The sequence below is a fragment of the Hippocampus bargibanti genome, linkage group LG01 (genome assembly GCF_051943395.1).
Source record: "Hippocampus bargibanti isolate YZ-2025 linkage group LG01, ASM5194339v1, whole genome shotgun sequence".
Lineage (NCBI taxonomy): Eukaryota > Metazoa > Chordata > Actinopteri > Syngnathiformes > Syngnathidae > Hippocampus > Hippocampus bargibanti.
Window position 1 is genome coordinate 21,560,565 of NC_142734.1, and position 25,547 is coordinate 21,586,111.

At 46.9% G+C, this 25,547-nt stretch overlaps 1 protein-coding gene across 2 annotated transcripts in view; it reads left to right on the plus strand.

The window, feature by feature from the left end:
• Positions 1-54: 54 nt before the first annotated feature.
• The window catches only part of tbc1d25 (TBC1 domain family, member 25), a 30,848-nt gene continuing 5,355 nt past the window's right edge, over positions 55-25,547 (plus strand). The window contains exons 1-6 of one of the 2 annotated variants that reach the window (XM_089003662.1): positions 55-402; positions 11,249-11,358; positions 11,442-11,596; positions 11,822-11,949; positions 12,037-12,225; positions 15,482-15,757. In XM_089003662.1, the coding sequence (XP_088859788.1) occupies positions 358-402; positions 11,249-11,358; positions 11,442-11,596; positions 11,822-11,949; positions 12,037-12,225; positions 15,482-15,757 (903 nt within the window). In that variant the 5' untranslated portion in view covers positions 55-357. The remainder of the gene's footprint in view (positions 403-11,248; positions 11,359-11,441; positions 11,597-11,821; positions 11,950-12,036; positions 12,226-15,481; positions 15,758-25,547) is intronic. The other variant, XM_089003672.1, reaches the window with a different exon arrangement.

A 25,547-nucleotide genomic window follows, 5' to 3' on the forward strand; every position in this document is an offset into this window, starting at 1 on the left:
TCGGTCTCATGACTCAAGGTTGCATGAAATTATTGAAACACTTTTGAGGGACTATAACAAAAGAAATAACAGAGAATGTAGTTTTGATGAAGGAATTAGCTAAATAGGTTCCTACCCTTTCAACTTTTCAAATTTTGAAGCCGTCCGATGAGAGTTTGGATAAGTACAGCGATATAGAATGTAACCACTAGATGGGAGTAGTACAATGTGAAATTCTTTTATGAACGGAAATCCGAAGAAGACCACCAGAGGAGCCATTCGGCTAACCTGATCATGTTATTGATCATGATGTTGCTGTAGATGTGAGAAGGACATTTTTATCCACGAGCCACGTTGATCCAAAACCGAATTGTAAAGATGGCAGGCGACGAGGAGAGGGGCGTAGTTCGGGTTAAAGTGAAGGTATGTCGGCTAGTTAGTGACAATCCAGAATACTGCTGTTGCTCTATGTAATGTGTGTTTTTGGGCAGTTTACATTTTAATTCTCCATGTACATATTGTGAGACTTCGTCACGTTTAAATGCCCGGAAATCGTTTCAGTTACATGTCAGACACAGAGGTCGTATCTTGTTCAGAATTTTATAACGATCATCATTGTTGAAATCGCCGGCGTGCTTCGATATCATATTATTTTGAGACCTTATTGTATACCCTATTGTGCTTGACAATGTCTGTCCAATGTAACAAAATATAAGGCAGAAATATCTACCCTGCGTCAGGACGAACGTCAAAGCAGTCCGGAATGACGTCACTCGGCACGCACAACAACACGCGCGTTCATCTGCGCTGTGCATCTCTTCTAAACTCAAACGAAGAAGCTGCATCAGTACAGTATACTGTTTTTTTTTTAAAGCATTTAAAAGCATTTTTTTAAGTTCTGGACGTCCATTAAAACACCTTATACTGTCTCTTCCGTTATTATTACGACAAAAATGTCCCAACCCGTATTTTCCCCTCACTGTCATCTCGGCAGCTTTTTTGAAACTTGTTTTTCCACTAGCGATTTATCCTGAGTTTCTTAAACAAAGACACCAATTTGAATTACAAATTAATATTGTCTATCCACGCCAATGTCGTTACAGAATATAATCAACATGAATCGTATCAAAAACCCATTGCTTGCTTTTGTTTATCCTGTAGCCGTTGAGGAAGGAGCACATACGACTTTATGTGGAGACGTGTTTATTCCAACGGCTAACAAGTGGATCTCACTCAAACAGAAAATGCAGTGAAATATATGTAACATAAACCTGTCCCCTCCCGTGCACCTGCTGGGTGAGATGCCTGGTCCTGGTGCCCGTCTATTGAAATGCCCTCCCTTCGCCCACCCATATCAAGCACAAAACTCTTTTCACTGTGTTCGAGCACTCTAAACGGGCCATCGTACGGCGGCCAGAGGGGAGAGCGGTGGGCACAAAGGCAAAACGGGCTGACCGAAGAGCAGACGGAACGAATATTTTGTGGACGCAATGGTGAAATGGTGCTGGAGTAAGGGGCTCTCCTGGCAAAAGGGGGAAAGAAGGTGCACCCGAAGCTTCAGGCAGAAATTAACCAGGAACGCGAAGTGGCTGACCGAGCACTAACTCTGCCGGAGCGGCGTTAAGGTCTTCTTTTGGGGCTGAACGTAACCCAAGCAAGACCCACTAAAGCTGGTCGACCCAGTTAGCGTCCGATAGTGCGGCCCGGTGACCGGTGGAAACGTTCACACATCATCCCGTTAGCCTAAGGGTGGTAGGCCATAGTGCGGTGTACCTGCACACCCAAGGACTGCGCCATGGCTGATCAGAGCTCGGACACAAACTGCGGGCCTCTGTCCGAAGTGATATCGGATGGCGTGCCGAAATGTGCGACCCAGGACGACAGAAATGCGTGGGCGATATCTGCCGAGGTCGTGGAGGACAAGGGGACTGCTTCCGGCCATCTCGTGGTCCGATCGACCATCGTGAGGAGATGTATGCAACCCTGCGAAGGAGGGAGGGGCCCTGTTCGGTTTAAATTCTTGCTTCTTTCCTGGTTCGGTGTTCAAAGAAGTTCAGTGATAAAAATATCAGGAACGACGATAGATGGTGAACAAAAAAACTACTTTATTCTAGTGAGACAGAAAAAGCACACTCTCGTCTAGGTAGGAGCGAAGACATGAGCACACGAACAAAGATAGGAACAAAGAGAGCGAACTCCCGCTCTGACAAGTTTTTGAATGTCCACAGCAGTGATCTGTTGTCCAATCAGCTACGGACAACTCAGTGTTGGGAGGGTCTTAGACTGAAGTTGAAGCCGTTGTCTCTTTGCAACGACTACTGATCTAATAAGCTTGATAATGCTATGTAACTAAATTAAACGTGCAATAATCATAGTGTGTACTAAACTAAACATGAAATAACATAATATGTTTACTGATGTGCATAAAACACTCTATCAGGCCCGACCAGATGCATGTGGTCAAATCTCCTGGCCGGAATTGGAAACGTTTCCAGGTTTTCCCGGGAGTGCCTGTGGACTTTGGCACGCTGACATGCCACGCAAGCAGCTGCCCACTTCCTGACGTCTTTTCGTAACCCGGGCCAGACAAACTTGGCCCCAAGTAGTTTGACTGATGCCCAGAAGACAGGGTGTGAGAGGGAATGAATAGAATAAAAAAATCGCCGACGCCACTCCTGCGGAACCACGGGACGTGTGCGACCCGTAGACACATTGCAGAGGAGAGCGGGACCCCCTTCACACAGTGCCGCCTCCTCAAGTTTCAAGGCCGTGCCTGCTGCCTTGAGTTCGTGGATGTCCGGATCCTCAGATTGGGCGGTGGCCATCTCTGAAAAATCCACCCCGAGCTGGACTGGACACACGATCCCGCGTGACAAGCAATCGGCCACGGGGTTACATTTGCCGGCCACGTGCTGAATGTCTGTTGTGAATTCCGAAATGGTTGCTAAATGCCGTTGCTGTCGGGCCGACCACGGTTCACTCACATTCGACATGGCGAATGTGAGTGGTTTGTGATCCATATATGCGGTGAACCGGCGCCCCTCGAGGAGGAAACGAAAATGGTGTGTTGCAAGATAGAGTGCTAACAACTCTATGTCGAAAACACTATACTTGCGTTCGTTATCTTGCAGCCATTCGTTCTCCACAAGCTGCTCCACCACCGCCCCTACGGCAACATCAGACGCATTGGTAGTCAAGGCTGCTTGTGCGGTTGAGATCGGGTGGACCAGAAGAGATGCACTCGCGAGAGCGTCCCTTGCTCGTTGAAAGGACTGTGCTCGTTGCGGGGCCCACTCGACTGGGTCATTAGCCTTCTTTTTTCTCAAGGCGCCGTAGAGGGGTTGTAGGAGGTCGGCTGCGTCAGGAAGAAACGGTTGTAAAAATTGATTATGCCCACAAACTCCTGCAGAGCCTTAACTGTGGCCGGGCGGGGGTTGGCGATGGGCGAGACGTTAGCTGCGCACAGGGGAGGCCTGCACCCACCTGCCGTCTTGTCCGCAGCGGTGGGCATCAGCAGGCTTACTTGTGCTCCGCTGTCCACAAGAAAACGTCTACCTGACGACGAGTCCGTGATGAAAAGCAGCTCGCTTTCATTGCCGGCGCCCACGGCTGCTACTGGGTGCCGGTGTTGGTAGTTTCCTGGAGCCTCGTGGCGGCAGGGGGGTACGCAGCGTCGCGCCTTGGCGCGAAACCGCTGATGGAAAAAAACAGGTGGTCTGTATTTGTCTGCAATTGGAGCTGATGAAAGCCATTCGAAGATGAAAGCATCCATGTTTTTGCACGTTGTGGGAGAGGAAGCTCTAGAGTTCTACAATAACTTCACATTTGATGCTGAGGATGACAAGATGAAGCTTTCAAAAATAATGGAAAACATTGAAGCTTACTGCATTCCAAAAGGCAATGCGACATTTGAAAGGCACAGATTCTTCACATCTGTACAGACAGTTGGAGAAACTATTGACCAATATGCTAATGAGCTGAGAAACAGTGGATTAACAGAATCACTGATCAAAGACAGAATAGTGTGTGGCATTACAGACAAACTGAGAGAACGGCTACTCAGTGAATCAGATCTGGACCTGGAAAAAGCCTTGGCGCTGTGTAGAGCCGCTAAGACTGTTAAATCACAGGCTAAAGAGCTGCTAAATGAGGCTAGCTGCAATGTGGATGCTGTGGCCAGAAATGCACACAGATTCAACAAATACAAGACTGCTGATATGAAAGCAAGAGTGAGACAACCCAATAAAAATAGGATATTCATACAAAAATGTTGTACTTGTACGGCAAAAATACATAGAGCAAACATGAAAGTAACAGCTTATGCGTGTGCAGTCATACCATTGAAAGGAAAATGCATTGTGAGTGTGACACATAAAGGCCAATTACATAAGCTATCTTTCATCATAGTTCCACGGGATGTGCAGGGTCTACTAGGATTGTCGGCATGTGAGAGACTACACCTAGTGAAGAGAGTTTTTGTCGTGGACAGACAAAAAGAGACAGTATATGATCAACTGATGAAGCAGCACAAAAACTTGTTTCAAGGGTTAGGCTGCCTACCAGGAGAACACACAATCAGAGTGGACAAATGTGTGCCACCAGATAAAACAAAAGCAGCTAAAATCAGAATGGAGAGCAGGCATGTAATAAAGGAAATTGATGAGCCGACTGACTGGGTCAGTTCCCTTGTTGTCAGAGACAAAAAGAATGGAAAACTCAGAATATGCCTGGATTCAAGAGATCTAAACAGAGCCATCAAGAGAGAACACTTCAAGCTACCTACTCGTGAAGAGATTATGGCACAGTTTTCAAACGCAAAGTATTTCAGCAAGCTAGATTCTTCTTCAGGATTTTGGCAAATGAAGCTGGATGAGCCAAGTTCCAAACTATGTACTTTCAACACTCCGTTTGGAAGATACAGATTACTCAGACTACCTTTTGGCGTTGCTTTAGCTCCTGAAGTTTATCACAAAACAATCAACATGATATATGAGCATTTGGAAGGAGTTGATACCTCAATGCATGACATCATCATTTGGGGTGCCACCAGAGCTCAACATGACGAAAGACTGAAAGCTGTGCTAGAAGCAACAAGAAAAGCAAACCTGTAGCTGAATAAAGAGAAATGTCAGCTAGGTGCAACAGAATTGACATTTGTGGGAGATATCCGAAGCAGTGAAGGTATCAGACCAGACCCATGAAAAGTGTCCGCTATAGAAAACATGCCAAGGCCACAATGCAAAAAAGATGTGCAACGGTTTAATGGGATGATCACTTTCATGGGAAAATTCATACCCAACCTGTCAGAAAAGATGAGACAACTAACTGAGAAGAAGATAGAATGGCAATGGAATCATGAGCATGAAAAGGCTGGGAATGAACTGATGAAGCTGCTCACAGAGGAACCAGTACTGAAATTCTATGATCCAGAAAAAACAATCAAAGTATAATCGGATGCATCACAGAGTGGGCTTGGTGCAGTACTTCTACAAAAACATGAGGACTGGCAACCCGTAGCATATGCATCACGTTCGATGAAGGATCCGGAAACACGTTATGCACAGATTGAAAAAGAACTGCTCAGCATCACGTATGCCTGTCAGAGATTTCATCAATTTGTGTCAGGACAAGAAATCAGCGTGGAGACTGATCACAAGCCCTTGATGATGATGATGATGATCAGGCTGCAACGCTACTCATTGGTTGCATACACCCCTGGAAAACTGATATATACAGCTGACACGCTATCCAGAGCTGTTGACCCAAAAGAGCACCTTCCTCTGAACACAAAAGAGCACTCGAAGGCAAGACTGGCTGAAGAAGTTGAAGCTTATGTACACATGATCACAAGTGCATTGCCAGTTGCAGATGCAAAGATGGAGATTATACGGGTGGAAACAAACAACAATGAGACACTGAAACAATTGAAACAAATCGTCAAAAATGGATGGCCCGAAGTGAAACAAAATTGTTCACCAGACGCAGCAGAATATTGGAATTACAGGATGGAGTTATCTGTAGTGCACAACATCATATACAAAGGCAGTAAGATTGTCATTCCAAAGACGTTCAGAAATGAAATGCTCAAAAAGATTCATGAAGGAAAAGAGCATGACAACTGATGTTCTGGCCTAGAATGAATCAAGACATCACAGATCAAGTGTCGAGATGTACAATTTTCCTCAAATATCAAGCAAATCAACCGGCAGAACCACTACACCCACACCAAGCACCAGAAAGACCATACCAGAAGGTGGGTGCTGACCTGTTTTCATGTCAAGGTAAAGATTATCTTTTGGTTACTACTCCCTGTATCCAGAGGTTTGCAGACTGCAAGCTACAACAGCAGAAACAGTGATACCATGCATGAAGGCCACATTTGCTCGAAACGGGATTGCAAACCAAGTGTTTTCTGATAACGGTCCACAATTCGTCAATGAGAAGTTCAGAAAATTTGCGAAGGAGTGGGACTTTAAACACATAACCTCAAGTCCACATTATCCACAAACCAATGGATTGGTGGAAAGTTCTGTCAAGACTGTGAAACGGCTGATGTACAAGGCAAGAGACAGCGGAACGGATGTCTACCAGAGCTTGCTGGTGTATCGCACAACACCGCTCGAGTGTGGTATGTCTCCGGCCCAGCTACTCATGGGACACGTGCTGAGATCCAACTTACCCATCCCGGAAAACCTGATAACGAGAAAGGAAGGGGAGCAAGTGAGGAAGATCAAAGAACAACAGAAACAAACACAGAAGTTCTACCTTGAAAGTGGAACATGGAACCTACCTGAACTACACACCGGTGACCAAGTATGGTACAAAGACAAAACAGACACATCGTCACAGAAAGGAACTGTTCTGCATCAGGTCCAACCAAGGTTATACAACATTCAGACAGAGGAAGGTGCTGTTTTAAGAAGAAGCCGCTCAGATCTTCTCAAAGAACCAACCATAGCAAGTCAACAAACAGAGACTGTAACAGAGACTGTTATAACCCCTCTAAATCCAGGACATGCTATCCGAAAATCCTCAAGGAAAGTGAAACCACCTGAGAGGCCGATTGAAACAATTTAACTTCTAAGTGATTTCTAAATGATCATGTGGTGAAAAAATGATGTGAATGTTTCATGTAAATGTTTCATTTATTGTTGCAAAATTTGACTTTATTCAAGTTTAAATTTGCTAATGACTGACATAATTAAATTCATTACATTTGTGCACCTGCTGGGTGAGATGCCCTGTCCTAGTGCCTGCCACAATCCGTAAAATAAATGAAATGCCTCTTGTGCAACGCAGAATACTTTATTCATCCTTTTATCAACACATTATTTAAACCTACACAGTTCTTGATGTTGTGGTGGGCACTAGGACCAGTCATCTCACCCAGCAGGTGCACGGGAGGGGGCGGGTATATGTTACATATATTTCACTGCATTTTCTGTTTGAGTTAGATCCACTTGTTAGCCGTTGGAATAAACACGTCTCCACATTCATTCGTGTGTGCTCTTTCCTCAACTGCTACACTGGTGACCCCGACTTTGGAAATATTCATGGCAACAGACGAAGATGTGTCTTCTACGGCCATGTCGCCACGACCGGCGCCCCAACTCGCAGCTGTCGCCTACGCTGCGAAGTTGCCTGAGTTCTGGCACAGCGACCCGGCTTCGTGGTTCCAGCATATGGAAGCGCTTTTCCACCTACGAGGCATCACGACAGATGAGGTCGTGGCGTCCCTCGACCATCCGACAACACATCGCATGATGCAGCTTCTGCGCCCGCCTCCACGATGCGGGAAGTACGACGCGCTCAGACAACTGCTGCTCAGGCGGTTCACGCTATCGGCCTCTGAGAGAGCAGACAGACTTCTTTCCCTTCCCGGACTCAGCGACTGAACAGCAGTGGATCTCATGGACAAAATGCTGTCACTGTTAAATTCGGATGATGGCGGTTTCCTTTTCCCCCACATATTCCTTCGCCAGCTACCACCTGCAGTGCGCGCCGTGCTAGCTAACTCTACGTGCCTAGCCACCGGCGACTATCGTGGTTTGGCGGAAGAAGCAGACAGAGTGCTTGTGGCGACACGGCGGTTCGCCGTGCAAAGCGTGACGGCCGAACCCCTCGGTGAAGTGGCATCAAGCATCGATCCGACCGTCGTGGCCGAAGTGGGATCGCAGAAGCGGCGCAGGAAGGCCATCTGCTTTTTCCATCGACGATTTGGCGCCAAGGCTCAATGCTGCGTTACCCCCCTGCTCCGACGAGGCTCCGGGAATCTCCAACACCCAGTAGCAGCCGTGGGCGCCGGCAACGAAAGCGAGCTGCTTTTCATCACGGACTCCTCGTCAGGTAGACGTTTTCTTATGGACAGCGGGGCACAAGTAAGCCTGCTGACGCCCACTGCGGCGGACAAGACGGCAGGTGGATGCGGGCCTGCCTTGTGCGCAGCTAACGGCTCGCCAACTTTGGCTCCAGGTCGGTGACTGTGCGCTTCCACTAACGGGAATTCAAGTGGAATTTTATTGTTGCCTCGATCACAGTTCCGATAATCGTCGCAGATTTTTTATGTGCCCACGGACTACTTGTGGACATTTCTAACCGTCGTTTGACGTAATTTACGAACGTCTGCTGACCGATTTCCCGCCTTTTCCAATTCCGATACATCCCCACGGTCGACCCGCCAGTTTTTGCCCGCGCTCGTCGCCTCGACGCGGCAAAATTGCCAATGGCGAAAGGGGAGTTCGCGCTTGGGCATCGTGAGGCGTTCCAACAGCCCGTGGGCCTCACCATGACACATGGTGCCCAAAAGTGACGGTTCTTGGCGGCCGTGCGCTGATTTTCGTCGGCTAAACAATATGACCACAATATGACCACACATGACAGATCGTGGTTATCACCAGGTGCCGGTACGGGCAGAGGATGTCCCGAAAACTGCGGTAAATAACCTTATTTGGCCTTTTTGAATTTCTCAGCATGCCTTTTGGCCTGAAGGGGGCAACACAGACCTTTCAAAGACTGATGCACTCAGTCTTGCAAGGCCTCGATTTTGTATTCGTCTTTCTAGATGACGTCCTTGTGGCCAGCCCTTCACCGGAGGAACACCTGTCGCACTTAACTAAGGTTTTCAAGTGTCTTGATTCGCACGGCCTTATCGTTAATCCTGTGAAGTGCCAATTCGGTCTGTCCGAGATCGATTTCTTGGGGTACCGCATTTCTCCACAGGGTGCCATGCCCTTCACTGCCAAAGTGCAGGCAGTGGTGGACTTCCCCCGCCCGGCCAGAGTTAAGGCTCTGCAGGAGTTTTTGGGCATGGTTACTTTTTATAACCAGTTCCTACCTCACGCAGCCGACCTCCTTCAACCCCTCTATGGCGCATTGAGAAAAAAGAAGGCTAATGACCCCGTCGAGTGGCCCCCGCAACAAGCACAGTCCTTTCAACGAGCCAAGGAAGCTCTTGCGGGTGCAACTCTTCTGGTCCACCCGATCTAAACCGCACAGGTGGCCTTGACTACCTATGCATCTGATGTTGCCGTAGGGGCTGTGGTCGAGCAGCTTGTGGAAAACGAATGGCATCCCCTTGCATTTTTCAGTCGGAAGCTGCAAGATAACGAACGCAAGTATAGTGTTTTCGACATAGAGTTGTTAGCACTCTATCTTGCGACGCACCATTTTTGTTTCCTCCTCGAGGGGCGCCGGTTCACTGCATATGTGGATCACAAATCACTCACATTCGCCATGTGACTGAACCGTAGTCGGCCCGACAGCAACAGCATTTAGCGGCTGTTTCAGAATTATAACAGACATTCGGCACGTGGCCGATTATTTGTCATGCGTGATCGTGTGTCCCGGGTTACGAAAGGACGTCAGGAAGTGGGCAGCTGCATGCGTGGCATGTCAGCGCGCCAAAGTCCACAGGCACACCCAGGCAAATCTGGAAACCTTTCCGATTCCGGCCAGGAGATTTGACCACGTCCATGTGGATCTGGTCGGGCCCCTCCTTCCTTCGCAGGGTTGCACACATCTCCTCACTATGGTCGATCAGGCCACTAGGTGGCCGGAAGCAGTCCCCCTGTCATCCACGACCTCGGCAGACATTGCCCGCGCATTTCTGTCATCCTGGGTCGCACGTTTTGGCACGCCATCCGACATCACTTCGGACAGAGGCTCCCAGTTTGTGTCCGAGCTCTGGTCAGCCATGGCGCAGTCCTTGTGTGTGCAGGTACACCGCACTATGGCCTACCACCCGCAGGCTAACGGGATGTGCTAACGTTTCCACCCATAACTTAAAGCCGTGCTACGGGCCGCACTATCGGACGGTAACTGGGTCGACCGGCTTCCGTGGGTCCTGCTCGGGTTACGTTCGGCCCCAAAAGAAGACCTTAACGCCGCTCCGGCAGAGTTGGTATTCGGTTAGCCACTCTGCGTTCCTGGTAAATTTCTGCCTGAAGCTTCGGGTACACCTTCTTTCCCCCTTTTGCCAGGAGAGCCCCTGACTCCAGCACCATTTCACCACTGCGTCCCCAAAGTATTCGTTCCGTCTGCTCTTAGGTCAGCCCGGTTTGTTTTTGTGCGTCACGATGCCCACCGCTCTCCCCTCCGGCCGCCGTACGATAGCCCTTTTAGAGTGTTCGAGCCTGGGAGAAGAGGTTTGCGCTCGATATGGGTGGGCGAAGGAGGGCATTTCAATAGACAGACTCAAACCGGCTCATTTAGTTGCAGGCGAGGACGTTTCGCCGGCCCAGGTCCCACGTCGCGGACGCCCTCCGAAACCTCCAGCCTCACCGCGGCATGCCAGGGTTGAGTGTCGTTCCCCCACTCAGGTCTCACCCGGATCACCTGCCCAAATTAGTTCACCTTCACCACCGAACGACGGACTGCGTAGTCGTTGTGGCAGGCTGGTCAAGCCCCATGCAAAATTTTCACCTTGACCTTCCTTCTGGGTGTTCTGGAAGGGCTGTGTGGCGGGCACTAGGACCAGTCATCTCACCCAGAAGGTGCACGGCAGGGGGCGCGTTAATGTTACATATATTTCACTGCATTTTCTGTTTGAGTTAGATCCACTTGTTACCCGTTGGAATAAACACGTCTCCACATTTAGTCGTGTGTGCTCTTTCCTCAACGGCTACAATGTTATGTTTTGTCAAAAAGTACATTTCTGATATGTATGACCGACCTTGCTTTTGTAGTTATGTAGCCCATGATATCCATCCGTACATATACATCCCTGTGATGTTTTGGTTATAAATTTGTAATGCACCCTAATGTATTTCAGAAATATGATGGTGCACTTCCTGTGGAGCTTCGATCCTTTGCCGTTGATCCTCAAATTACATCCTTGGAGGTGCTGCAGCATATTCTAATTAAAGCTTTTGATTTGACTGGGTAACTAAAATGTTTTTGACTTTAAAAGTATCAAGTCAATTTGATTGCAATATGCCAAAATGTTGCTTGTTTTCGAAAACCAGGAGGCGGAATTTTGAGATCAGTTACATGTCTCGAGGTGTTGGCGTTGCAGAGATGTACCTGACTTTAACATCTGATCGGGATTTGGATGTTGCATTTGCCAGTGCAGCCGAACCATATTTACAACTCAAGATGGACATGAAACCATCAGAAGACAGTAAGAACACAAATAACAGTCCTCCACATCATTCCACTCATGCATTTAAAAAAAAATAGATTTACACAAATTACTTCAGTTTGAAATGCTTTCTGAAACTAAGGTCAGAAATGTTTGCTGTTTAAATGTAATACAATCGGGAAAGACTCTCTTGAATCTTTCATGTTTAAAAATGTTGGTAAATGCGAATGCATTAACAATGTGTCACTGTTTGTTTAATTTGAGGTCCTGTGATGGAAGACTGGGATATCATCAGTGCCAAAGATGTGATTGGCTCTGAGCAGCTTCTTTCAGAGAGGACCAGATCCTTGGCAACTGCAGCACTTCCTTTCACCCAGTCTTTAATGTCTCAGGTCCATTTTTAACCAAGACTATCCAAACCTTTAACTTCCACACAGTGCATCTCCGTTGTCATTCGGCTCTCATGAATTTGTGTTTAGGTCGGCCGGACACTGACACGAGTCCAGCAAGCCTTCAGCTGGTCTTATGGGGAAGAGCTCAAACCTTTCAAGCCCCCGTTGAGTGACAGTGAGTTTCACAGTTATCTCAATGGTCTAGGACAGTTGACACGACCAGAGGACCTAAGGCTGCGGATCTACCATGGTGGTGTTGAACCGTCACTGCGCAAGGTGGGGGTTCGTACATCTGCTAAAATATTTAAGTAAAGACTTCCCACTGATCCTTCTTGCAAATAATTAAACATCGCCCCCTGCAAAAAAACAAACAAACAAACAAACAAATACACTAATTGTAGTTAACATTCTGGACTCTGGGGACATTTTTGATTACAGTGAGACCTCAGCCTTCGAACTTAATTGGTTCCCAGACAGAGTGTGTAAGCCAGAAAGTGTGTATCACAAAAAAAAATTCCCAAAGGAAACCATTAAAATGGGAATAATCCGTTCCCAGGTTTCCATAAAATATACTTTTAAACTAAATAAGCCTTAAAACTACACACACCATACCTTATTCTATGTATAATAAATGTGCTATTGTATTGTAATGAAAAAAAAATACACTGCACTGTATAATAATAATAACAATAATAATACATTTAATTTACAAGCGCCTTTCTGAACACTCAAGGACACTTTACAACAAAGACAACACACAAAACAGTAAAATCATGCATAAAGCAATAAATAATAAAACAGCATAATAAATTAGACCATGTAAGCAAGTTTAAAGAGGTGGGTTTTCAGGTGAGATTTGAAAGTAGGAAGGGAGTCAATGTTGCGGATGTTGGGTGGAAGTGAGTTCCAGAGTTTAGGAGCGGAGCGGCTGAAAGCTCTGCACCCCATCGTTGTGAGACGGGCAGAGGGCGTGTAGAGGTGGAGGGAGGAAGAGGATCTGAGGGCCCGAGTAGGAACGGAGATTTGAATTAGGTCAGACAGATAGGGGGGGCAAGGTTATGGATGGCTTTAAATGTAAACAGAAGTATCTTGAATTCAATACGGAGTTTAACAGGGAGCCAGTGGAGCTGTTGGAGGACAGGAGTGATGTGGTGAAATGAGGGGGTTTTTGTGATGATCCGGGCTGAGGAATTTTGGACTAGTTGGAGTTTATGGAGACATTTTTGATTGACCCCGAAAAGAAGTGAATTACAATAATCGATACGGGAGGTGACGAGACTGTGGACGAGGATAGCAGTGGTGTGAGGGGTGAGAGAGGGACGGAGACGATTGATATTGCGGAGGAGAAAATATGCAGACCGGGTTATGTTATTTATGTGGGAGTGAAAAGATAGTGTGCTATCAAGGATGACACCCAGGCTCTTAACCTGAAGGGCGGGGGACACGGTAGAATTGTCAATGGTGAGAGAGAAACTGTTTGCTTTGTGAAGGGTGGATTTTGTACCGACAAGGAGAAGTTCAGTTTTTTCGCTGTTTAGTTTGAGAAAGTTATGAGAAAACCAGGATTTGATTTCTGAGAGGCAAAGTGTAAGGGATGCAGGTGGAAGAGAGGCGTCGGGTTTACTGGAGAGGTAGAGCTGGGTGTCATCCGCGAAGCAGTGAAAATGAATTCCAAATTTGCGGAAGATATCACCAAGGGGAAGAAGGTATATAATAAAGAGAAGGGGCCCCAGGACAGAACCTTGGGGCACACCAGAAGACACAGGGGAGGACCGTGAAGTGAATGAGGTAATTTGGATAAACTGTGAGCGGCCAGTGAGGTAGGAGTGAAATAAATAATAAAGTCACTTTAGTTACATTTGTGATGGTCGTTGATGGCTCTTAATTGACACCTGTTGCTTTCTGACTTGTAATGTCTTAGGAAACTGAGGCGTCACATTATCATTCATCATGTTGATGATTCTCATAGCCTTTTCTGGATGGAACTGTTCAATAAAAGCCTGAACAAATGATATCCTCTGTGTTGAGGACCTCATTATGGTCAGCAACAAGCTCCTCGATGTCATCTGCATCCACTTCGAGTCCAGTAGGTGCTGGCAGAGAATTTATTACAACAAAAGGCGCGAGTCCAATGATTCCACGGACGCGAAATAAAACGCGTCATTAGTCACGTGAAAGCATCGACTAAATAACGCCTTTGTGTAAACTTTACACAAAGGCGTTATTTAGTCGATGTGAGAAACACGAACAAGGTGTTCGTTTGTGGCGTCACATGTGCACACCGCGGCTGTCATGTGAATCTCAGCCTGACACATCTCTCACGCTGTGTGTCACTTCCCTGAGAGTAACATTCTTCATTTCCACCATTGCAACCATCCTTCGCCTAAAAGCTTTACAGTGTTGTGTAAACTTTAGACAAAGGCGTTATTTAGTCGATGCTTTCACGTGACTAATGACGCCGAAATTGTCACGTGCGAGTTGACAGCTGGTGCGGCGCCGCTGCTCGCGACACTTCAGTTTCATTTCATTTCAACGAGTCGCTGAAGACTGTAAAGCTTTTAGGCGAAGGATGGTGGCTGAGATTCACATGACAGCCGCGGTGTGCACATGTGACGCCACAAACGCACACCTCGTTCGTGTTTCTCAATGATCGCGTTCTCCTCGACGGTGATTTTATTTTTTGTGTCTTCTCCGGCTGAACACGAGCCTGTGGTGGGTTTTTTTTTCGGGCCCATAATAGTAAAATTATCTGCAAAAAGCTCCTCGGAGGCGATTGACGTGTGAATTCAGAGAGAGGGGCGTCGAAAGTAGCGCCGGCTGGAGCGCTGTTCGGTCCTGTGCTTCCGTCGAAGATCCGAAGATCACTCCGCCAGTTCCGAAGAACACTCCGCCAGCCGTGGTGGGTGTATATCGCGAAAAGTAGTGCGTATTTCAAGGTTTGATTTTCATAAATTTGACGTTCGTAAGACGAAAAGTTCGTAAGATAAGGTGTTCGTAAGCTGAGGTCTCACTGTAGTTTACATTCACTGCCATTCCCGAATTAATTTGGGAATTGAAAATGTGACGTGGAGCGCCATTCCCAAATTTGTTCGGATTTTGGTTTTTATTGTGGGGCTGGGGAGGGATGCCAATAAAGCACTGGTCAGACCTCTGGCAAGGTTTTTTTCCTCCCACGAGGGGACAGCATTTGCCTTTTTAACAGCCGCCCCATTTCTAGCTCAGATACAGTAACTTCAGAACCATATAACTTAGGAATTAACTCCTTTTTTTCTGATGAATGAAGAGAGTCTAAGATTTCTAACGCTGCATTGAATGTTTATGTAGTCCTAAAATTCAATATTCTGTGGGTCCTGGAATGAAAATGACAAAAACCCTGGCACTGGAGTGGAAACATTTTTGCCATCGTCTTGCAGTGAATTAGTTAATTTTAGTATAAGTCTCCACGGCATTCATGACATGAAAGTGTCAATTTTGGGGGGAAAATTGGATGTTGTGTTGCATTGCAATGCCATTTTTCTTCTGTTGTTTTTAGGTTGTTTGGCGCTACCTCCTTAACGCCTACCCGGATGGACTAAGTGGACAGGAACGAATGGACTATATGAAACGAAAGACGAGAGAGTACGACCAGTTGAAGAAAGAATGGACGGCCCACGTCAGTCAGGAGGATCTTGAGTTCATCCGGGGAAATGTACTCAAAGACGTTTTAAGGACAGACCGTGCCCATCCGTACTACGCAGGCTCAGAAGACAGTCCACATCTGACCGCTCTCACAGACCTGCTTACTACCTTTGCCATCACTCACCCACAGGTGTTTGTTTACATCTTTTTTTGGCTTTTATTGAATGTGTCCATCTCAAACTCTCAAAATAACAATGATACAGTTGCTGTTGGTTTCATGATTTCTCAGTTTTTTTTTTCATTTGAACTAAATACCAAATACTATATATATATATATGTGTGTGTATGTGTATATGTGTATGTGTACGTATATGTATATATCAGAATCAGAATCATCTTTATTGCCAAGTATGTAGAACACACAAGGAATTTGTTTCCGGTAGAACACGCTGCACTAGTATCGTCGTCAAAAAAAAACTGCTAAGTGGCACTATACAGTTCCATTTTGGCTACTGTTGAAAGAGTTCAAAGAGTTCAAAGAGTTAATGGCTTGGGGGAAGAAGCTGTTTAAATATCTGCTGGATTTGGTGCGCATGGATCGGTAGCGCCTGCCTGAGGGGAGTAGCTGGAAAAGGTGGTGTGCAGGGTGTGGAGGGTCCAGTAGGATTTTCCGTGCCCTAGTTTGGATTCTTGCAGTGTGCAAGTCTTCGAGAGTGGGTAGGGCGGTGCCAATGATTTTTTTTCTGCCGTCTTAACTGTCCGTTGAAGTCGGATTTTGTCCATTTTTGTGGCGGCCCCGAACCAAACGGTTATGGAAGAACACAGGATGGATTCGATGACAGCCGTTTAGAAATGTTGCAGCACCTCCTGTGGCAGGCCATGTTTCTTTAGCAGCCTCAGGAAGTACAGTATATATATATATATATATATATATATATATATATATATATATATATATATATATATATATATATATATATATATATATATATATATATATATATATACAGTAAAGTCTCGTTATATCGATATTCAAGGGAGTCCGAAAAAATATCGATATAACCGGGACTATCGATATATCCGACCCTGTTTGCATGTAATTTTCTCCGTGCGTGCATAGAAATAGTATCGATATAACCGGGACTATCGATATATCCGATATCGATATAACGAGACTTTACTGTATATATATATATATATATATATATATATATATATATATATATATATATATATATATATATATATATATATGTGTCCTCGTCTCACCCCTCATGGGTGGTGTCTGTCCCCCATTTTTCTGGACCGAGATGTCCGATGTTGTTCCCGGGATCTGTTGCAACCACTCGTCGAGTTTGGGGGTCACTGCCCCGAGTGCTCCGACCACCACAGGCACGACTGTCACCTTTACCTTCCAGGCTCTCTCCAGCTCCTCTCTGAGCCCTTGGTATTTCTCAATTTTCTCATGTTCCTTCTTTCTGATGTTTCCATCACTCGGGACCGCTACATCCACAACGGCTTTCCTTTCCCCTTTATCTATGAGCACGATATCTGGTTGGTTGGCCATTACCATCTTGTCAGTCTGTATCTGGAAGTCCCACAGGATCTTTGCTCGGTCATTCGCCACCACTTTGGGAGGTGTTTCCCATTTTGACCTTGGGGTTTCCAGTCCATACTCCGCACAGATATTTCGGTAGACTATGCCAGCCACCTGGTTATGGCGCTCCATGTAGGCTTTCCCTGCCAGCATCTTACACCCTGCAGTTATGTGTTGGATTGTCTCAGGTGCCTCTTTGCACAACCTACACCTTGGGTCTTGTCTGCTGTGGTATATCCCTGCCTCAATGGGTCTGGTGTTCAGGGCCTGCTCTTGGGCAGCCAGGATGAGTGCCTCTGTGCTGCCCTTTAGGCCAGCCCTCTCTAGCCACTGATAGGACTTCTTGAGATCAGCCACTTCTGCTATGGTTCGGTGGTACATCCCGTGTAGGGGCTTTTCCTCCCATGATTGTCCCTCATCCAGCACCTCATCCTCTGTTCCCCATTGTCTGAGACATTCTCTGAGTACATCATCCGTTGGAGTCTTCTCTTTGATGTATTCATGGAGCTTGGATGTTTCATCCTGGACAGTGGCTCTCACACTCACTCGTCCCCAGCCTCCTTCCTTACGGCTTGTGTACAGTCTCTGGACTTGGGATGGAACCCTCCGTGCATGGTGAGGCGTTTTCGGGTCTTAACATCCGTGGTCTGAATCTCTTCCTTTGGCCACCTTATTATTCCTGCAGGGTATCTGATCACTGGCAGAGAATAGCTGTTTATTGCCGGGTCTTGTACTTGCCATTGAGCTGGCTTCTGAGGACTTGCCTCACCCGCTGGAGGTATTTGGTCGTAGCCGATTTCCTTGTTGCTAATTCGAGGTTGCCATTGGACCGAGGTACTTGTAGCTGTTTTCAATATCTGCTATTGTTCCTTCAGGGAGTGAGACCCCTTCAGTGTGGACTACCTTGCCCCTCTTAGTCACCATCCGACTACATTTCTCCAGCCCGAATGACATTCCAATATCACTGCTGTAGATGTGTGTGGATCAGGGAGTCTATGTCCCTTTCGCTCTAGCATACAGCTTTATGTCATCCATGTAGAGGAGGTGACTGATCGTAGCTCCATTTCTGAGGCGGTATCCATAGCCTGTCTTGGCGATTATCTGGCTGAGGGGGTTCAGTCCTATGCAGAACAGCAACGGGGAGAGTGCATCACCTTGGTATATGCCACATTTGAATGACACTTGCGTTAGTGGCTTGCCATTGGCTTCAAGTGTGGTTTTCCACATCGTCATCGAGTTTGCAACGAAGGCTCTCATGGTCCTGTTGACCTTATACAACTCCAAGCATTCAGTGATCCATGTGTGTGGCATCGGTCATATGCTTTCTTGTAATCAATCCAGGCTGTGCACAGGTTGGTATGTCGGGACCTGCAGTCTTGTGCGACTGTTCTGTCAACCAGCAGCTGATGTTTGGCACCTCTAGTATCTCTACTAATGCCTTTCTATGCTTTGCTCATGTATTGATCCATGATGTCAGAATCAGAATCATCTTTATTGCCAAGTATGTAGAACACACAAGGAATTTGTTTCCGGTAGAACACGCTGCACTAGTATCGTCGTAAAAAAAAACTGCTAAGTGGCACTATACAGTTCCATTTTGGCTACTGTTGAAAGAGTTCAAAGAGTTAATGGCTTGGAGGAAGAAGCTGTTTAAATGTCTGCTGGATTTGGTGCGCATGGATCGGTAGCGCCTGCCTGAAGGGAGTAGCTGGAAAAGGTGGTGGGCAGGGTGCGGAGGGTCCAGTAGGATTCTCCGCGCCCTAGTTTGGATTCTTGCAGTGTGCAAGTCCTCGAGAGTGGGTAGGGCGGTGCCAATGATTTTTTCCGCCATCCTAACTGTCCGTTGAAGTCGGATTTTGTCCATTTTTGTGGCGGCCCCGAACCAAACGGTGATGGAAGAACACAGGATGGATTCGATGACAGCCGTGTAGAAATGTTGCAGCACCTCCTGTGGCAGGCCATGCTTCTTTAGCAGCCTCAGGAAGTACATTCTCTGTTGGGCCTTTTTCAGGATAGAGTTGGTGTTGACCTCCCACTTCATGTCCTGGGAGACTGTGATTCCCAGGAACTTGAACGTGGCGAGTAGAATGGCTTGCAGTTGAGAGACAGCGATTCCAAACCAGGGCTGCAGTGTGCGTCGAGCATCGTGACATCGGTGCACCATTCTTCGTTGATGTAGAAGCATAGTCCACCGCCTTTGGATTTCCCCGATTGCTCCGTGTCACGGTCGGCCCGAAGGAGACGGAATCCGGGTAGGTGTAGCGCGGAATCCGGGTGGCGGTCACTGAGCCAAGTCTCAGTGAAGCACAGCGCAGCAGAGCGGGCAAACGTTTTATTGGTCTTTGTGAGAAGCAGAAGTTCGTCCATCTTGTTTGGTAGTGAGCGTAGATTAGCGAGGTGGATCGATGGGAGCGGCGTTCGAAATCCACGCTGCCGTATCTTGACGAGCACGCCGGCTCGCTTCCCCCTCCTACGCTGGCGTCTCAAAGCTCCTTACAGAGCTGCTACGCCGCTCGCGAGCAGCCCCGAAAAACCTTGTAGATTTTGGTGTGTCGGTGAAAATAGTCCAAGAGTGGATTCCCCAATGCTCAGTAACTCTTCCCTCGTGTAACTGAGTCGCGTAGGATCGCAAAAAAACAAATGAAAATGACAAAACCAGGAACAATACTAGGGAGCGTGTGACCGAGGCTGCCATCCGCGGCGCCATCTTGGTTCCAACCATGTCCACTTATCTTAGCCGCAATGATGCCTGACATGTTGTGGAGAGACAGGTTATTGGCCGATAGTTGGAAGGAACTGCACCCTTTTAGGAATCCTTCATGATCAGGATTGTTCGCCCTTCGGTTAGCCATCCTGGGTGAGTCCCATCCATCAGCAACTGGTTCATTTGTGCTGCTAGGCGCTCGTGGAGAGCTGTGAGTTTCTTTAGCCAGTAGGTGTGGACCATATCCGGGCCTGGTGCCGTCCAGTTTTTCATACCTGAGACTCTTTCTTGTATATCTGCCGCTGTGATGGTAACTGAGTTCTGTTCAGGGAGGTTGCTCACCAGCCATTGTGCGCTGCTGTTATGTGCGACCTCCTTCTCCCATATGCCTTTCAGTTTCCAGCCTTGGAGGATCTGCTCTGCTGTTAGAACCCTGCCACTGAGCGTACACTTTCGCAGGTTGTGTTGCAAACAGCCTGTTTATTCTTCTAGCCTCATTCTCTTTCGTGTACCTCTTTAGGCGACTGGTCAAGGCCTGGAGCCTTTGTTTGGCAGTTTCGAGTGCTTCAGGTATGGTTATCTGCATGTACCTCTTGGGTATTGGCCTTTTATTGACACCTCTCTGGGTCTCCGTCAATTGACTCACATCTTTCCGAGCCGCCTTGATCTTGGCCTCCAACCGTCTTTTCCATGGTAGGTAATGAATCTCGTGGCTCTCATGGTTGCTCTTGTAGCCAAGCATGTCTAGGATCACTGATGCTGAGGTGTATATCAGCTCATTGGTTTCCGTGATCGTTCCGGTCGGGATCGTTCTCAGTGCTGCATTCACAGTTTCCATGAGACTTTCAGGTGGTACTTCACATAGCCGTTGTAATCGGTGCCTTCGTTGCCCAGTTTTCATTCTTGCCATGATCTTATCTCTCAGGTCATTTGCTGCCTCGCTCAGCATTTCATTTATTGGGGCTGGCTTCCCAATCTCATTATTCATTGGGGCTTGCCTCCCAATCTCTGGTTGAATATATATATATATATATATATATATATATATATATATATATATATATATATATATATATATATATATATATATATATATATATATATATATATATATATATATATATATATATATATATATATATATATATATATATATATATATATATATATGTATGTATATGTATATATTATATATATATGCCTTATCAACTGAGCTATCCAGCCGCTATATATATATATATATATATATATATATATATATATATATATATATATATATATATATATATATTTCGATGAGAAGGTTTCTTCAGCCGTCATCTGTGCAATTTTGAAGGTTTCGGACGTTTCGCCTCCTATCCAAGAGGCTTCGTCAGCGAACTAAAGTCTGACTGGTCGTATCGGCCCCATTTATATATCCCTAATGTCCAGGCATGGCGGCGCCGGACACAGCTATGATAGGTCCCTACTCTCAGGTTGGGGGGAGCAGAGAACCCCTCCCTGTGGCCCCACTGATTGTTTCTACATTCCTGACTAACGACTGGCCTATTTCCCCCACTCCCACCGGTATCACCTCATCAGCATTACGAATGTTGCCTAACCTGTTTTGCCTAAGCAAGCTATTGTATGAACAATTGTATGAACGATCCAAATTGAACCTCACCCCACCAGACCGGTTTAAAGAAGGATTTTTGTTGTTTTATAAGAATCGCTTCTTTTACCCCCCTTTCAAACCAGAGAGTAGGGACCTATCATAGCTGTGTCCGGCGCCGCCATGCCTGGACATTAGGGATACATAAATAGGGCCGATACGACCAGTCAGACTTTAGTTCGCTGACGAAGCGTCTTGGATAGGAGGCGAAACGTCCGAAACCTTCAAAATTGTACAGATGACGGCTGAAGAAACCTTCTCATCGATGGACCACTCCTGTACGACTGAGAGCTTACACAGACATATGTATATATATATGTATGTGTATATATGTATATATATATATGTATGTGTATATATATATATATATATATATATATATATATATATATATATATATGTATATATATATATATATATATATACGGCTGGATAGCTCAGTTGATAAGGCATCGGTTTGGCATATGGGAGACGAGGGTTCCCGCAGAGAAAATGAGCACAATGACATCATCCAGTGTGGGTCCTTGGGCAAGACCCTTCACGCTAATGCCTACCTCATACAATGATGAGAGACAATAAATGGAATGACATGCCGGCTCAGACGTCGCCCGGCCAAACAAGGTCTGCGTCAGGTGCTGGGGAACCAGAGCACCCTGATGAAAAATGGGCTACTGGAACAAAGCGGAGATGGACGAGATGCGATAACATGGCTCTGTTGGAATGCTACTACTCAAGCAACCCTAGTCAGAGGGGTTACATGCGAAGAATGGGGGCTGAATGGTTACTTCGAAACCCACAGTCACGGTTGACCACGAAACAACTAGTAGCTCAGTGTTCCAATATCCACAAACGGCAATTGCTATCACAACTTGAGATTGATGAGGTACAACACAAATTCCGAGGTGACGGGCCCCAGGCTGCCACATCAGGGGAAGAGGTTCAACCAGAGATTGGGAGGCAAGCCCCAATGAATGATGAGATTGGGAAGCCAGCCCCAATGAATGAAATGCTGAGCGAGGCAGCAACTGACCTGAGAGATAAGATCATGGCAAGAATGAAAACTGGGCAACGAAGACACCGATTACAACGGCTATGTGAAGTACCACCTGAAAGTCTCATGGAAACTGTGAATGCAGCACTGAGAACGATCCCGACCGGAACGATCACGGAAACCAATGAGCTGATATACACCTCAGCATCAGTGATCCTAGAGATGCTTGGCTACAAGAGCAACCATGAGAGCCACGAGATTCATTACCCACCATGGAAAAGACGGTTGGAGGCCAAGATCAAGGCGGCTCGGAAAGATGTGAGTCAATTGACGGAGATCCAGAGAGGTGTGAATAAAAGGCCAATACCCAAGAGGTACATGCAGATAACCATACCTGAAGCACTCGAAACTGCCAAACAAAGGCTCCAGGCCTTGTCCAGTCGCCTAAAGAGGTACACGAAAGAGAATGAGGCCAGAAGAATAAACAGGCTGTTCGCAACACAACCTGCGAAAGTGTACGCTCAGTGGCAGGGTTCTAACAGCAGAGCAGACCCTCCAAGGCTGGAAACTGAAAGATACTGGAAAGGCATATGGGAGAAGGAGGTCTCACATAACAGCAGTGCACAATGGCTGGTGACTCTGAAAGAGGAGCACAGCAACCTCCCTGAACAGAACCCAGTTACCATCACAGCAGCAGATATACAAGGAAGAGTCTCAGGCATGAAAAACTGGACGGCACCAGGCCCGGATATGGTCCACACCTACTGGCTAAAGAAACTCACAGCTCTCCACGAGCGCCTAGCAGCACAAATGAACCAGTTGCTGATGGATGGGACTCACCCAGGATGGCTAACCGAAGGGCGAACAATCCTGATCATAAAGGATTCCTCAAAGGGTGCAGTTCCTTCCAACTATCGGCCAATAACCTGTCTCTCCACAACATGGAAGCTCATGTCAGGCATCATTGCGGCTAAGATAAGTGGACACATGGATCAATACATGAGCAAAGCACAGAAAGGCATTAGTAGAGATACTAGAGGTGCCAAACATCAGCTGCTGGTTGACAGAACAGTCGCTCAAGACTGCAGGTCCCGACATACCAACCTGTGCACAGCCTGGATTGATTACAAGAAAGCATATGACTCGATGCCACACACATGGATCACTGAATGCTTGGAGTTGTATAAGGTCAACAGGACCCTGAGAGCCTTCGTTGCAAACTCGATGAGGATGTGGAAAACCACACTTGAAGCAAATGGCAAGCCACTAACGCAAGTGTCCATCAAATGTGGCATATACCAAGGTGATGCACTCTCCCCACTGCTGTTCTGCATAGGACTGAACCCCCTCAGCCAGATAATCGCCAAGACAGGCTATGGATACCGCCTCAGAAATGGAGCTACGATCAGTCACCTCCTCTACATGGATGACATAAAGCTGTATGCTTAGAGCGAAAGGGACATAGACTCCCTGATCCACACAACCAGGATCTACAGCAGTGATATCGGAATGTCATTCGGGCTGGAGAAATGTAGTCGGATGGTGACTAAGAGGGGCAAGGTAGTTCACACTGAAGGGGTCTCACTCCCTGAAGGAACAATAGCAGACATTGAAAACAGCTACAAGTACCTCGGTATACCACAGGCCAATGGCAACCTCGAACTAGCAACAAGGAAAGCGGCTACGACCAAATACCTCCAGCGGGTGAGGCAAGTCCTCAGAAGCCAGCTCAATGGCAAGAACAAGACCCGGGCAATAAACAGCTATGCCCTGCCAGTGATCAGATACCCTGCAGGAATAATAAGGTGGCCAAAGGAAGAGATTCAGACCACGGATGTTAAGACCCGAAAACTCCTCACCATGCACGGAGGGTTCCATCCCAAGTCCAGCACCCTGAGACTGTACACAAGCCGTAAGGAAGGAGGCCGGGGACTAGTGAGTGTGAGAGCCACTGTCCAGGATGAAACATCCAAGCTCCATGAATACATCAAAGAGAAGGCTCCAACGGATGATGTACTCAGAGAATGTCTCAGACAATGGGGAACAGAGGATGAGGTGCTGGAAGACAGACAATCATGGGAGGAAAAGCCCCTACACGGGATGTACCACCGAACCATAACAGAAGTGGCTGATCTCAAGAAGTCCTATCAGTGGCTAGAGAGGGCTGGCCTAAAGGACAGCACAGAGGCACTCATCCTGGCTGCCCAAGAGCAGGCCCTGAACACCAGAGCCATAGAGGCAGGGATATACCACACCAGACAAGACCCAAGGTGTAGGTTGTGCAAAGAGGCACCTGAGACAATCCAACACATAACTGCAGGGTGTAAGATGCTGGCAGGGAAAGCCTACATGGAGCGCCATAACCAGGTGGCTGGCATAGTCTACCGAAACATCTGTGCGGAGTATGGACTGGAAACCCCAAGGTCAAAATGGGAAACACCTCCCAAGGTGGTGGAGAATGACCGAGCAAAGATCCTGTGGGACTTCCAGATACAGACCGACAAGATGGTAATGGCCAACCAACCAGATATCGTGGTCATAGATAAAGGGGAAAGGAAAGCCGTTGTCGTGGATGTAGCGGTCCCGAGTGATGGAAACATCAGAAAGAAGGAACATGAGAAAATCGAGAAATACCAAGGGCTCAGAGAGGAGCTGGAGAGAGCCTGGAAGGTAAAGGTGACAGTCGTGCCTGTGGTGGTCGGAGCACTCGGGGCAGTGACCCCCAAACTCGACGAGTGGTTGCAACAGATCCCGGGAACAACATCGGATATCTCGGTCTAGAAAAGCGCAGTGCTGGGAACAGCACGGATACTGCGCAGAACCCTCAAGCTTCCTGGCCTATGGTAGAGGACCCGAGCTGAAATGGTGGACAGACACCACCCATGGTGGGTGAGACGAGGATTTTTTTTTTTTTTTTTTTTTTTTTATATATATATATATGGTAATTTGATGCAAGAAAATGTTTCCTCAAGGCTAAAATCATGGGTTCGAACTCAAACCATTTTAGGGGAAGGAGCAAATTCCCCTGTTAAATTTG